This window comes from Mauremys reevesii, linkage group 4 (assembly GCF_016161935.1).
Source record: "Mauremys reevesii isolate NIE-2019 linkage group 4, ASM1616193v1, whole genome shotgun sequence".
Lineage (NCBI taxonomy): Eukaryota > Metazoa > Chordata > Testudines > Geoemydidae > Mauremys > Mauremys reevesii.
The window spans coordinates 39,297,897-39,313,504 of record NC_052626.1 but is presented as its reverse complement, the minus strand read 5'-3'; the positions used below and the strand labels follow the sequence as shown (position 1 = coordinate 39,313,504).

The 15,608-nt window shown below is 46.3% G+C and overlaps 1 protein-coding gene across 11 annotated transcripts in view; it reads left to right on the top strand.

The window, feature by feature from the left end:
- Positions 1-15,608, top strand: part of NRXN3 (neurexin 3) — a 1,505,977-nt gene that overhangs the window by 734,308 nt on the left and 756,061 nt on the right. For all 11 annotated transcript variants that reach the window (XM_039537764.1, XM_039537767.1, XM_039537763.1 and 8 more), the window contains 4 exons: positions 1,531-1,650; positions 6,266-6,647; positions 7,011-7,201; positions 8,018-8,191. In XM_039537764.1, the coding sequence (XP_039393698.1) occupies positions 1,531-1,650; positions 6,266-6,647; positions 7,011-7,201; positions 8,018-8,191 (867 nt within the window). The remainder of the gene's footprint in view (positions 1-1,530; positions 1,651-6,265; positions 6,648-7,010; positions 7,202-8,017; positions 8,192-15,608) is intronic.

Genomic DNA, 15,608 nt, shown 5'->3' with positions numbered 1-15,608 from the left:
AGTTCATTTTCATGCCATTGGTGTGACTTTGTCACTCAGGAATGGCATAGCTGCAAGCTAGGAATTGTGGTGAGACAGGCTGGTTCTTCTGTCGAGGAATTCTCACTAGAGTTATACTATACGACTCACCTTCTTTAGAACCAAGGGAAGAGAGAGATGACCGGCATTGCTGCTCCAGTGACTGTGGCAGCTCTGATTTTCCTTTTGTCTGTGTCTAAACCGGCTAGCAGTAGGCATTTGATTACAATCAGACTTTTCTGCCAGCCATGACACAGTGCATTATTTGTTCTGATTTGCTTTTCACCGCTTCATTTTTACTGTTTTTGAACACAATGGACAAATCTTATTACAGTTGACCGTAATGTGGACAAGTGATCTAGATATTCTACAAAGTCTTGACCTGCAGCAACTCCTGCTATGTCCGTTACAATCCCTACCACAGCTGTACCAATGCACATCAATTCTGATCCCCGACATACGTTGCTCATTCATTCCTGGGCTCCCCCTGCCACAGCTCTGTCAATGCTTCTTAGTCCTGACTTACATCACCCTCTGCTGTACTAGTTGTGGGCTTCCCACACACACCTGTGCCAAAGCAACTCAGTGCTAAGCTGCAACCCGCATGTACACTTTGAATTTAGCACGATCCACTCTTTGAGCTTCACTTACTGACTGATATGCACATGGTGTCACAGTTCTGGAATTGGAAGGAATTAGCATTTCAAAGGTTTGGCTGCACAGTGTAATGAGTGAGGAATAAAGCTGGACATGGGGGCAGAGGGAGAGAGGGGTATGACTGGTTTCCCTTCAGGAGCATTGTTTGCAAGGAGCCTTGTTCTGGTTTTCTTTTTATGGGAGAAAATCCCCAAATGGAAAAGCCCTGATCTGGGGGGATGGAGAGGGCTGAGAATTCTGGGAGTATCTGTAGCCAAGCTTCTTTGCTTTACGGTTCTCTGGCAATCAGTCAAGTTGGTGGATGCTTGGTCATGGTTGGAGACCTGTAGGCCCAAACCAGCCTGGTGTGTATTACGCTAAGCATCAGGAGGCCCAGCGCCCAGGAGAAACAATTTTGTGGACTCTCTAGCTTCTAGTGGCATGTTGCTGTTCTTCTAACTATAGAGACTTAAAAAAGCAGAATTCCAGCTCAGTACTGGTCTCACTCCAGAGTTATTTCCACCATCAGCATGTTCCTCTAGCATTTCGATGTGCTATATGAAGTTATGTTGGCAACGATGAGTTCTGGAGGAGACAGGAAAGTGTTTAGCCCTCCACCTACCTTTCTATGCATGTGCCTTCTGGGATGTGAGGGAGAAGGCACTTCTTAGGGTGTAGGGGGTAATGATCTTGATCCAATTTGGGTGGGAAAGGGATAGAGGTTTGGGTTTGGCTCTGAGCACTGGTTCATTTGCCATCTTCTGATGAGCTGCGGTCAGTATCACACCAGGGTGATTTTGGTGACTCTCCTAATCAGGCAAGCACTGCCGTGTAGTAGGGTCCATCTTTAACTCTTGTACTTATCACTGTCTCCAGGCAAAGGACCTGAAACTCTGTATGCTGGGCAGAAACTTAATGACAACGAGTGGCACACAGTCCGGGTGGTGCGTCGAGGAAAGAGCCTCAAACTGACAGTCGATGATGACGTAGCTGAGGGTGAGTGCAATGTATTGGTATCTCTACTGTCTTCCTTTGTTCTCAGCTTCTTTTCAGCATATACATGCACCCTTCTTCTTTGTCTCTCTCTCCTCCACCTTTCTGTGAAGACCTCTCAACTGGGGATCACTGTGTTGAGAATCCAGTTATGAGGGGCTCTTTCTTCCCAACCAATTCTGGCAACAGTGGCCCGGAGTGGACCCTGGGAATGTAGACGCAGCAAGGAGAATGCACAAGGGCTTGAACTCAGCCAAAAAGCAAGAAGGAAGCCAAAGAGATGTTAGAGAGGGAAGGAAGTGTGTTAATTTGGTTATGTGCCTGCATGTAGTATGTGAGGGAGGAATAAGAAGAGATGCATATTGGTAACCCCAAAGGTTCCAAAAACTTTAGACATCCCCCCCTCTCCCCCCATAGGCTTAAAATCATGAAATTTAAAAAAAAATTGGGTTCTTTGGTCTTGTGGTCTTTGAGCCTTTAGGGTTCATTTTTTCCATCTGCTTCTTTACAACCATGGGAGCTAGAAACATATTTCAATTTTTCTAAATGAAAGCTGAGATTCCCCGATAATCACATGACTCTGGGAGTTGGAGCTTTAAGAGAAATAGTTGCTATCTTGAGAGGCTGATGATGCAATCATGAGAGTTGGTAATTCTAGGAGAAGCAGCATGGAAGCAGCTAATTACGGTTGCATTTACCCCCTTGCAACTCCTCCTGTTCAGCTGGGCTCTATAAGCCTCTCTTCCAAATTCCATGGGACCTCCTCATAGAAAACTCCTGGGAGGTTACTTACATCTTTTTTTTTTTTTTTTTTTTTTTGTAAGAGGTGGGCTTCTGGCATCTGAACAGGACCTGTTGTAAGCAACCTGACAGATAAAAACTTCCGGAAAAAAACGAGAGATGGTTTATAGGGTTTGAAACGACCCAGGCATCCTGTCGGCTTAACAGGTCGACACAGGGGTGGTTTCCAAAGTACTTGATCATATGTGCATTCTAAATCATTGGTGGTAAATGTACACTCTGGGGTGTGGTGAGAAATGGAGAGGGAGATGCCCAGTGACATGAGGAAGCCCCATCTGCTGGTTGCTGGAACTAGCAAAGGTGCGTTCGCTATTACAGTGGGCAAGTTCTTCTGCTTAAGAGGCAACTTTTCAGCCTTAGAGTGAATTTTTGACTTTGTCTCTGTGCTGGAGAGCACAATAACACAGTTCTCTTGCATTAGAGGAATTCTGGAAGTGATTTTCACTAACAGCCACTAGATGGCACTTTCATCATACAGCTCAGAAAGGTGCACAAAGAAAATTGCCACTTGAAAGAGTATTTTTCATAAAACCGATCTGATAAATAAAAATGATGGAATCATATATATAGATGATTACACACACACACACACACACACACAGTGTGTATGTGTATATAGCCATCCAAATAGTTATGTTAAGAACATGTTATGGTTGCAAATTTAAACACTTGAAAGTTAGGAAATGCCAGAACTATGTTTGTCTGTGCAGCCTTAAGTTGCCCCCCTCCCACCCTTTTGCCTATGCATTATGTTAGTCTTGACCTACATGATCAGATGCTACTGTTCTCTACAGCAGCGGTCCCCAACCTTTTTGGCACCAGGGACCGGTTTCGTCGAAAAAAAAATTTCCGCAGACCTGCCCCCTATCTGACTCCCACCCACTTCCTGCCCCCCCGACTGCCCGCCCCCCGCAGAATCCCCGACCCATCCTGCTCCTCCTCCCCTCACCATCCCCCAGAGACCCCCACCACCCTGGGACCCCACCCCTGCTCCCTGTCCCCTGACTGCCCCAACCCCTATCCCCCCCCCGCTGAGTCCTGACAGACCCCCCAGAACACCCACAATCCAACCCCCCTCATTCCCTGCCCCTGACCGCCCCCAACCTCCGCCCCTCTCTGTGCCCTGACTGTCCCCAGGACTCCCTGCCCCTTAGCCAACCCCCCTGGCCCCAGCCTCTTACCCCCGGCTCCCTCCTCACCCAGAGCCTCAGCGCCTCGCCCGACAGCTGCAGCGTGTCTCTGGCGGGGCCTGAGCTCCGTCCCGCTCAGAGCCCCCATGGTGAGGGGGCGGGGCTCGGAGCTCCACGCCGAGCGGAGGCAGCTGAGCTCAGCCCGGAGCTCCCAGCCCCGCCCCCTCACCACGCGGCTCTGAGCAGGGCGGGGCTCAGGGGCCCCGCCGGAGACACGCCGCTTGATGTGCTAGGGGTCGGTTCGTGGCCCGATTCCTAACAGGCCGCAGACCGGTACTGGTCCGTGGCCCGGGGGTTGGGGACCCCTGCTCTACAGGACACCTGGCTAAGTGAACAGGATGGACCTGCTATGAGGATAAAACAGGGTTGTGTAGAAAAAGAGGCTATTTTATTTAGACCTCCTGCATTGTTTATCGCAGAAGTTGGGAGATGTGTAGTGAATGTAGAGTGTAGTAACAGGAATAGATGGGTCCCATGTAAGGCCATTGAATGGTGCCTTGGTGATGTGGATCCTATATCTGCCTCTGGCAGAGCATTTCTCTAAGGTGCTAATCAAATAATTTAAACCCCACTTTTAACAGGTTGTCACTAATTGTGTTCCTCGCTTTCTGGGTGCCCAACATGAGAGCCTGGGGTCTGAGTACTCAGAATGGCAACTGAAGTCCATTGGAGATGTGCTTGACTATATAAAGTGCTAAATATCTGGAAAAATCAAGTCCTAGGCATCCTACACCGGATATACAAAATTAGTGGTTACTTCTGATCTTACTTTCTGTGTCTCAGCTGCCCATCTGTAATGTGGAGGTACACCTCTACCCAGATACAACGCTGCCCTAGGGAGTCAAAAAATCTTACCTCGTTATAGGTGAAACCGCGTGATATTGAACTTGCTTTGATCCTCTGGAGTGCGCAGCCCCACCCCCCTGGATCGCTGCTTTACTGCGTTTTATCCGAATTCATGTTATATTGGGTCGTGTTATAGTGTGGTAGAGGTGTACTACCACCCTTTCACCTCACTGGGGTCTGTGAAGCTCTTGAATACTTCAGAAAAGCCCATGAGGAAATGTAGGAATTTTGTCTGCAGAGCAGAATTCCAATAGTGTGCTGCAAGTAAGCATAAGGGCCACACTCTGAGCAATGAGAAAACAAAATATTGAATAGCTGTTAATTGAGCACTATCCATTCTGTGCACTGAATGGGGTAGGGGTCCTGGGGAGAAATAGTATATGCATTATAATACTGCTTTTATTTACATAAGGGGGCTGAATTAAGGTGCACTGGCAACCTTAGCTTTTGCATTTCCTAACTTGTGAGTGCTTGACTTTGCAACCTTAATAACATTCTTTGAACATTGTTTTTTTGTGTGTAATATATAAATGAGTGCCATATCTGTACTGCATGGAAATACAATATGTATATGTAATTAACTAAATATGCTTTAAGGTCATATAACTAGATATTCTGTTATACTGAATAATGAAAATTCATCACCAAGACATGTAGAGCCCAGACCATGCAGTAATTTGGTGTTTGAAGTTAACGAGGCTGTCTTATCTGTTGCCTGCTCATGCGTTAACCCCCTACCATGCTGCTGAGCAGAGCTAAGCAACAACTAGAATAACATCAGACAGCGGGAGAGGCCATTTTCCTTGTGTGGAGCAGCAGAGTGAAATTTTAACACATTATCATTTTTATGACTGTGTCCGTGTTTCTCATTTTCTCTCTTTTTTTTTTTTTAACCTCATTTCATCAATCATCAAACTAGGAACCAACGACTTATTTCAAAAGTGTATCTGAATTGTTTCTTTTTGTTTTTTTCAGCAGGCCTGATCTGGCAAGCTGCTGAGTGCCTTCAACTTCAGTTATTTTTGGTTGGAGCTGAGGGCACCTAGCAGTGATGGACTCTTGGACTGTAAGTCCCCGGAGGAGGGACCTGGTCTCCCCTGAAGTGCTGAACATGCTGTGGGAGCTCAGCAAATAATAAGTTTAAGTGACTCCCCTGAAAGCAAAATAAAATCTCACTCTTGCTCCTTTCCTAATTATCACCTTCTTCCATCAGTCCCCGTTTTGTCCTTTCTGTGAATCAGCTCTGTGCATCTGCTGGCTCCCATCTCTCTCTGTGGTGGAGTAATAAGGTCTCCGCTTGTTATGAGTGAATGTGGTACCCTGGCACATCTGGCTCGTATGAGCGTGTCTGCCCTGTTTCTGTAGTGTGGGGTCTTTGAGATAATGAAGTAGATTCAGCGGGGTTTTCTAGGCCCTATGCCAATCAGGGGCGTGATGATGAGGTTCTTTGGAACATTATGGAAGGACAGAAAGCGTTAGCAACCCAGGCCAGCAGGGACCTACCCTTAGGGAAGGAGCAGGGAGTTCACTCTCCACAACCCACTTGGTCCTCCACTTTTCAGAGTGCCCACAGGAGTGCTGGTGGCTTTTGTAGTGTGGAAACTTGTCTGCTAACAATTGGACTGAACCCCCCAACTCATTTCATACACAGGCTGCCTACTAGATGATAACTTTATCCTTACTGATTTGGAAACCTGAAGGTGAATTGCTCCTTAGCCTGTTTACCAGTCCCCTAGCATGCTGGGTGTTCTTAATCTTTTCCTCTTGTTTGCGGAATTCAGGTACAATGGTTGGCGACCACACCCGCTTGGAGTTCCACAACATTGAAACGGGGATCATGACGGAGAAGCGGTACATCTCCGTCATCCCCTCTAGCTTCATCGGCCACCTCCAGAGTCTCATGTTTAATGGGATGCTCTACATTGACCTGTGCAAGAACGGCGACATTGACTACTGTGAGCTGAAAGCACGCTTCGGCCTCCGCAACATCATCGCTGACCCAGTCACCTTCAAGACCAAAAGCAGTTACCTGAGTCTGGCCACCTTGCAGGCCTACACCTCCATGCACCTTTTCTTCCAGTTCAAGACCACCTCAGCTGATGGCTTCATCCTCTTCAACAGCGGTGATGGCAGTGATTTCATTGCAGTTGAGCTGGTCAAGGGGTGAGTGAACTTTGTGCTGCAGTCCCCGAGGGCATTCAGCTAAGCTGTGGGTACCCTTTAAAATGTTCATACAAAGAAAGAGTCCTCTGGCTTGTCAGTTTCTATTCTTTTTTACTGAGGCATATGGTGTAGTGGTTAAGCAAAAGACTGGGACTCTGGGGTTCTATGCCTGACTGCCACTTATTCATGCTGGGGTGGAGTCTCTGATGTGATAGGTCTTTCTCATATCTAGATACTGTGATTCCCATCTCATAAAACTTTCACCAAATTTTGCCTAAGAGTCCATTAGCTGTGCTTGGAGTAAGACCAACAGTAGCTCTGGAGCCTCCATATGATCTGAGCTGACACGTGTGTTGTTTGCAGGTATATACACTACGTGTTTGACCTGGGGAATGGTCCTAATGTCATCAAGGGCAACAGTGATCGGCCTCTCAATGACAACCAGTGGCACAATGTGGTCATCACTCGAGACAACAGTAACACCCACAGCTTAAAAGTGGACACCAGGGTTGTTACTCAGGTTATCAACGGTGCCAAAAACCTTGACCTTAAAGGTAAATCTCAGAAGGATGCCAGTGCTCCTTTGGGCCTGGGGTGGGAGCAGTAGGCAAGGAGAAGCTGCATAACCATGCACAAAGGAATGGAAGGTCTGGGATGTGTTGTGGGTTTCTTTTAATTTAATTCTGCATTTAATCTATTGGCAAGTTCTCTAAGCACCATACTTTGCTGATCTTGCTCCTTCAGGGCAAGATGTTTTTGATGCATGGTCACATTACTCCTTAGTCACAATTATCATTCTTTGGTTAGCACAGGACTCTCCTGCATTAATCTATTATTCTAGATCAGGTACAGCATTGGCAGAACTAGAGTGGCAGGATGCATAGACATTCAGGACTGAGAACCTCTGTTTATGGGGGAGCACAGGATTGATAATAGGGTGGTATCTGTCAATATGGAAGCACATTAGTAAAGCTAGGGTGGGAAGGACAGGTGATCAGAATCAAAGGGCATTGATGGAATTGTGTAAGGGGACAAGTCTAACAATAAGTGGTGCAGCTGGTTGAAGTTGATGTTCATTTACAGAGCTGTGTGACGGCCCAGGACAGGAGTGTCAGGTGATGCTTCAGGTCAGGGTCTGGATATGTTGGCAGGGTTGTGTGAGGGTCCATGACAGGAACAGCAGTGGATGCTGCATGTACATTGAGGTGGTTTAGCCAAGCTGGGTTCGAGATCACACCATGCACAGCTCTGGCTACCCTTCTTTCACTGGCAGTGCAATTCATTTAATGACTATAAGGTAAATACAACTCTGAAAGATATGTTTATTTTACTTCCTTTTGCTTTTGTCTTTTTACCCTGTTTATCTCCAGGTGATCTCTACATTGCTGGCCTGGCTCAAGGCATGTACAGCAGCGTCCCGAAGCTAGTGGCTTCACGCGATGGGTTTCAGGGCTGCCTAGCATCAGTGGACTTGAATGGGCGCCTGCCCGATCTAATCAATGACGCTCTCCACCGCAGTGGGCAAATTGAGCGCGGATGTGAAGGTACAACTCACTTTAGAGGCATTCCCCTCCCGGGCAGCCCCCCTTATCTCTTCGCTGCCCCCTGCTCTGCTGCTCACCAACTTTACAGGCCATCTCATTGGTTTGCTTTCATTGTGATGTCCTTCACTGCCATCAGCATGTAATTGCCATGTTTGTAACCTCCTGACTATGTAGTGTCTGAGTGGGGGTGACCAGTGGCTGCCAATGGCTCTTTCATGTAGTTATATTCCCCTAGGATATTGTGTCTCCAGCAATGGAAAGATGTTAGGCATGGTGTTGGTAGTAGGCTCCTCATGTGCTTTTCCTACAGAGCCACTTATTGACACTAAGAATATTTAAAGTGTCTAGTCTTGCTCTGGAGTTGAGGTTCTCAGCTGTGCTCTGCAGGCCACCAGTTATCCACAGGGCCCATCTTGGGACTCCACAACACTAAACATTTTGAAGACCAAGTAGTGGCAGGGAAAAGGGGATGAGGGCTTGCGGAGGTGAGGACAGGTCAAAGAGAGCATTCCTTTTATGAAGTGGGCCTTGCACTGGAAGAGTTGGAGAATGGCTGAAGGTGCTTTTTGAGACATCCAGCTAAAGTGATTTCTAGTACCTTAAATGAATAACTTTTATTATCCAGGCCAGACTTCCAGCAGCCAAAAATAAAAAGACTGACTTTAAGACCACTAGCTCAACCACATGGATGTGGCATGGGAACAAGTACTCAGGATCTTGTGCTCACAAAGCATAGGCCCACACCACTTGAGTTACATGATAATTTCTGTTGGCTTGTCAGTAGTGCTATGGCATGTGTCTCTTTGTAGGCAGGCATTCACTACTGGGGAAAACTAATCTCACACGCTGACACAATAGATGTGCATTCCTGTAGAGAACTCTAGTGCATGTGGACTCTATCTACTAGGTGGCCCACATGTAGGATAAGATCCTTCTATGCACATGCATGCACGCCAGCTGGTATATTACGTTCCTCACCATGCTAACTGCGAACAATTTGGCCATTTGCATCCCTTCATCCCCTTGAAATGCCCTTCCTTCCCACCAGGGTGATTGCTAAGCAGTTTTGGAGATTCCAGTGGAGTGCCATCTCCTCCAAGCCTTCAAAATGTGTAAAGCCTCAAAGCAGCAGCTCCACTTGAAACCAAACCCCATCAGTTGGGTGTTCTGGTTTGCAGGGAGGTTTTGATCCCAGTCCTCCTGCTGCTGGGTAAAAGTAAATCCTTCAATAACTGGTGGAGTCATTTGTGTCGAGGGATGAGAGAAGAAGGCCCTTGATATAAAACCCTGTTCTCATAGCACGGGTGTATGATACACAGTCGCAGTAGCCTGGTCTTCCCTCCGCCACGGTATGCTTTTAATGGGGCCCATTAATCTGGCCATTTCCCCTGGAAGTTGCAGTGGTCCCTAAGAGCTTGCAGCTGTGCTTATTAGGCCTGTAACCAGGGTGCCAAAAGTGGGAATACTGTGTGTCTCGCTCTCATACAGTGTTGCTTTCAGGGCACAGGAAAATTCCCTTTGCCTTTATAAAAATGCCCCCTTTGGATTCTTCCCAGCTCTCATCTCATTGCCCAGAAAACCTTTCTTCCAAATTGGGGGTTTCTGTTAAGTGTATTTTTAAAATATGTAGCTTGTGCAGTTTTGTGTGTGGGATGGCTAGTAGCTCTCCTAGGTCCCTGCTTTAGGCCAGCCCATCCTCCTGACTGAGAGAGGCTGGCTAAAGCTCTCTTCAGAGCCAGCAATCTCTGCTCCTGGCTCAGCAAATAGGAGTCATTCAATTGACATGAACCATTTACCCTCCCCCAGGAGGGCCATTACGCTGGCCAACAGAGCTTGGATCCAAATGAGTGGTCACCTTTCCTACTGCTGGTGCCCAGGGCAGCTGTGTCCTGCCAGGGCTGTAGCTGCCAATACATCTCCCCACCCCTCCTTTCTGCTATAGCATCTATTTTCAGCTCACTAGCTATTCCTAAACATAAGGCCTAGCACTGTCCCTACTAGTGTGCCAACACTGGTGCTGCCTGAATGCAGGGATCGAGTCACCCTTAGTGACACTAGCAGGCATCCTTCTCTGAGCTGCATCAAAGGAAAATCAAACCCCAGAAGAGGGAAGTGAGAAGAGCCACCAGTACCTTCATCCTGTCATTGCAGGAATTTGATCTTTTGAAGTAACACTTACCTCATCCTCATGGGCCATCCCTGCTCAGTGTCCCATGGGAAGGTGCTGAACACCTGAGGCTCCCTGCCAGCATGCCCTGGGATAGAAACAACCAAGGATCCCAAGGGAGTGAGGAAACACAAGGCTGGTTCTCTGGCCTTTGGACTAATGTCCCAGCAGCCCCCAGGGCAGTGATGTGCAGTAGCTAAGACTTGAGAGTATGCACCAACTCTTCTTGTGGCTTCCCTGAATAGCAGTCACATCTCACCTGCCCTTCCTCTCGATGCTACGCTTTCTGCAGGGTATGTCAGGTGCTGATTTAACAATCTGTTTGTGTAGTGGCTGCGGGTGCAGTGTCACTCCCACTCTGAAAGGCTGAGGGCCTGGAGAGCTGTTGGGCTCCATGCCACCATTTTGGGCATATAAAAGCATTTGAAATAAACACATTTTTGAGCTAATCTCTTGTGCAGTGTTTTTGATTTTGGGGAGTGAGTGAGGGAGGGTGGGTAAGTGATGTCCCTCTGATCAATTCCATTCGAGAAGCATCTGTCCCAAAACAGTGAGGAGACAGAGTGCAAACTCTCTGGGTGGATTTTCAAAAGTGCTCAGCATTGACCTAACTGCTTCCACTGAGCTCTACGAGAGTTTGATATTCGATTTCAGTGGGAGCAGATTTATGCTGATGCTGGTCACATAGGAGAAGCTAGTCTTCTGTGTCTAGACTGATCTTCAGAGCCCAGAGTGAGAAGGGTTTCTGCCCAGTTGTGTTTCCAGTGGCGTAACTTCTCCTCACCCTTCTTATTTCACATCTTCACCACCCCTGAAATTATAGGTGACCAGCATCTTCCCTGAAGCTGTGGGTTCACTCTCTGTATGGGATCAACCTTTATGTTTACCACCTGTATTGATAGTTCAGGGGCCTGTCCCATATCACTACTAAATGGGAATTTTATTCCCATGGGGAATGTGACAGAGAAGGAGTGTGGTTTAGTGTACTGGCTCTGCCACTGATTCCCTGTGTGACCTTCAGAAAGTCACTTAACTTCTTTGGATACATGATTCTCCTTAACTTCTTGTACTAAATCATTGTGTAACATTATTATGCAATGATAAACAGGCACCATGTTCTACCCCACAGGTGGCTGCATTTCATTGGAGAATAAGTCCCTTATCTACCTCTCCAGGGGTATTGTAAGGTGCTTTAGGATAGTTCAAGATAAATGCAATTTATAGGAGGGTAATGGATTGTTTCTCTAACACCTGAGGGATCCTAAAGCATTCCTAAATGCAGCCACCTCTGGGATAGAGTGTGGCAGGTCTTTAATAGTATATAGAAATGCTATGCCACAGTTTAAGACCTGAAGGCAAGAAGAACTATGTATCTAATTGTTATTACAGGGAGGAGTTTGGTCAGCAGAAAGAAATTACCCAAGCTGGAATTTGACCAGGGTAGCAAAGCAAATGTAAACCACTCATCACTTTGTGTTACATGTCCCCCTCGGTGCCCAACTCACAAAGGATACGGGTCTGTTTCTGCCCCAGCTGCAGAGCCTGGCTCTTTAGCTCAAGCTGCAGTGATTAATGCTCTAGAGGTCCCTGGTTCAATCCGCATTTTATTGGCAGACCCTGCTCTTGTGAAATGTCCTAAGAGAGCTTCACATGTGGCCAAGCATGGGTACATTTCAACCTCAAGTTGGAGGCTTCTGTGTGAAACAAGAACCAAGGCATATTTGAAACGGCAAATGGGCCTGTGAAGCTAAAGCTTCTGTTTTCTGTGGCCTTTTGCAGAAGACTGAGTCTATTCTTTTGTTGTTTACAGAAGATCAATTGACAGCTATTCTCTGATCTCATAAACTTCTGGTCAGTGCTAGGCTGGCAGCTCCTGTTTTCCTGGAAGGTATTTAGCAAAGCTAATAGCTTTGCTGCACTCTGTTGTGAGGAATCTGTCCCGGGCTGATGTTTAACACACAATCTTTGTGAAAGTACCATCATACTGTGTGTCACTAGATAAGGAATGGCTATAGCCCATGTGATCTAGGCAAGTCTCATCTTTATCTTTAATGTTTGCTGGAGGATCTACAACATAGACAGCAAAGTCACAAAATATTGACTAGGACAGCAGCTACAGCAGAAATGATCTTGGCACAAATTGGGGTTGTCGGGCCAGCAAATTAGCACTGTGAGCCACAAAATCTTTTGAAAGGGTTCATCAGATTTAGAAAAACCAGGGGAAGGCAAACCGGACTGCTCTATTGCTGATTACAAGGGCCTGAGGGTCAGCTCTATAAGTATCTACAAGACAAGTGCAAACTACTACACTTAGGAAGGGAGACTCAAATACAAAATGGGGAATAACAGGTTAGGCAGCAGTACTGCAGCAAAAGATACAGGGCTTATAGTGTGTCACAAATTGAACATTCCAGCCATATGATGCAGTTGCAAAAAAAAGGCTAATATATTGTATGTCAGACAGGAGAAGTAACTGGTCTGCTCTACTCACCGCTGGTGAGGCCCAGCTGGAGTACTGTGCCTAATGTTGGGTGCCCCACTCTAAGAAAGATGTGGCCAAACTGGAGAGAGTCCAAAAGAGAGCAATAAAAATGATTAAAGGTTTAGAAAACTTGATCTATGAGGATAGGTTAAAAAACTGGATATGTTTAATATTGAGAAAAGATTGAGGGGGGACTTGATACATTTTTTTCAAATATGTTAAGGGCTGTTATAAAGAGGATGGTGAATTGTTCTCCATGACCGCTGAATGCAGGACAAGAAGTAATTGCCTTTGTCAGTAGTAAGGGAGATTTAGGTTAGTTCTGAGGAAAAAAACTGTATAACTCTAAGACTAGTTAATTACTGGAATAGATTCCCCGTGGCACTTGGGGAATCCCTGTCACTGGAGGTCTTCAAAAACAGGTTAGACAAACACCTGCTGGGGTGGTCTAGGTATACTTGCTTCAGCATGAGGGGATGGACTAGACCATCTCTTGAGGTCCCTTCCAGCCAGCCCTTCATTTCTATGATTCTATCAATGACACAGTGTGAACTTGAACAATCCCTGTCTGCTGTGGGCCTCAATTGTCCCCATCACACCAGGGTGGGTATCAGCTCCATGTGAATAGACAAGTAAGAAGTGCAATTCTGTCTTTTTAAACCACTTTGAGGTCATTGACTGGCAGGCACTAGAGATGTGCTGAGTGTTGGAATTTGGGGAGGAAATAAACATTCCGCATATCACCACCTGGGATTCTCCATGGTTAGAGCTCCACAACCTCTGGCAGTGACTGGGAGCATGGAATCCTTTCTGAGAGATAGGAATGGCCTGTATTGCTCAAGTTGCATCAGGCAAACACTTGGAGTGGTATTATAAGGCTCCAGAGGAATGGTCACTGTACTCTGGAGTCTACATGGCAGAAGTAAAATTGGGAATGGAGTGAAAATATGGGATCTATGAGGATAACCTGCCTTCAGAATAACCCAATAAATCTTCAACTCAGGCCGAGGCTTGGACCAAGGAGGCGCTTTCTCCCCTTTGCTGCCTTTTGAGCTGACTTGGGTCTGAAACCTCTTGCTGAGCACTTTATCCATGGTATAATACCACTGAAATCAAGGGCTGAATTTGTTGCAGAGTGTATAAGAGTCAAGCTGCAGGGCACTGATTTCCACAATGACCCTAATATAAGCAAAGCTCTCATCTGGGAAAGCACCTGAGCATGACCTTTTCCGTTGAGCCTAATGAGTAATTGGTATGTTTGATGTGTCCTGAGGTCATTTTCATTGCCGTTGTTCATTTGCCGTGTGTTTTCTTGCTTCCCCATTTCCCCCACCACATGCTTTGCTCCTTTTGCTGAATGTGTTGGCATCGGCTTAGCTGGATTGTCGTTACAAATTGTTTCTCTTCTTCTGAGACACAATTTCCTGTGTGCCCCAGTGGGTCTCAGCAGCACCCTCCCACACACTTCTCTTCACCTCTCTGGACCAGTCCCACTGACAACAAGTTAGATCTCAGCTAAACATCTTCACAGAAAAGAGCAAGCAATTATTTGGCTGGAGGCTGAGTGTTTCCTATACTACTGTTCAAGATATTTTGCTCTTGTGACGGACTTCCTTTTCTCTTAGCCCAGCTTAATCTCTGCCAAATCCTGCAGTCAAGTCATAATCTTATGCTACGTACCACAATGTATAGTTAACCTTTGGAATTCACTCCTGCGTGAAGTACTTGAATTAAACAGTGGGGCTGGATAATTTAGTGACCAGTATATTTTGCATATGGAGTATCGTGAGCAGGGGAAGAGGGAAATTAATCAAATCTCATGCTTGTAAACTGATCACTGGATGCTGTCAAAGAGGATTTCACTCCTCAATATTGCATACCTGATGAGGTGAAGTATGGTCCTTTTTCACCTTTCTGTAAAGCATCAGGGATTGGCCATGTTGGGGGGGGGCTAATTGATGCAACAGTAATTTGATGCAGCTTGGCAACGCCTCTGTACCATATAACATTGTATTCTGCTGGCACGGAGAAAAGTGATTTCACAAATTCCCCCTGAGCGCTTCACTGGGAGGAAGATGAGGAGCTGGGCAGCAAGAGAGTCCTCATTTGTTCTACACAGAAGACTGTTTATTGGACTAAGTGGCAAGGAAAAAGGCCTGGAGAAATGAGTTAAGCTGTCCCTCTTCATTTGAGAGACTTCGGGAAATTTTATGGGTCTGTGTAATGGAGCTGCTCTGAAGGGGGAAAAAATGTGAGTAGCTAGAAAGGGGAGGTAATTGCCATTTCGAGTCTTTTCATGGACTGTGGCTTGTAAAATGATAGCAAAGGTTCAAGATGTTAAACTTTATTGGAACCACAGGAAACTGCACATTTGCTTCTATTGCCAATTCCAATTTATAGAGCAGTAAATGTAAAAGGAGAAGGGGAAAAAAATAACACCAGCCAAGATTCAGTGCTAGCTCTTAAGTAGTAGCTCTTATTAAGAACAATAAGCCACAGAGGTGAGTGCATACTTCTTATCCCCCCATGACTAGGGCCAGTGTTCTATCAAATAATCTTGCCACAGCGATGGCTAATAGAAATGTGTAATTTGGGATTCAGGAACAGCTCTCTCTCCCCATCCCCACTCCCCTTTCGATTCTGAAAGCGAACACTTAAAACCAAAGCTTGAAACATCAAAAATCTATGTGGCTTCTCCATAACAGGGGTGCTCCCTGTAGCTGGGGAGAACTCATCTGTATCAACCAGTTCAACGTTTGGTGGGTTTT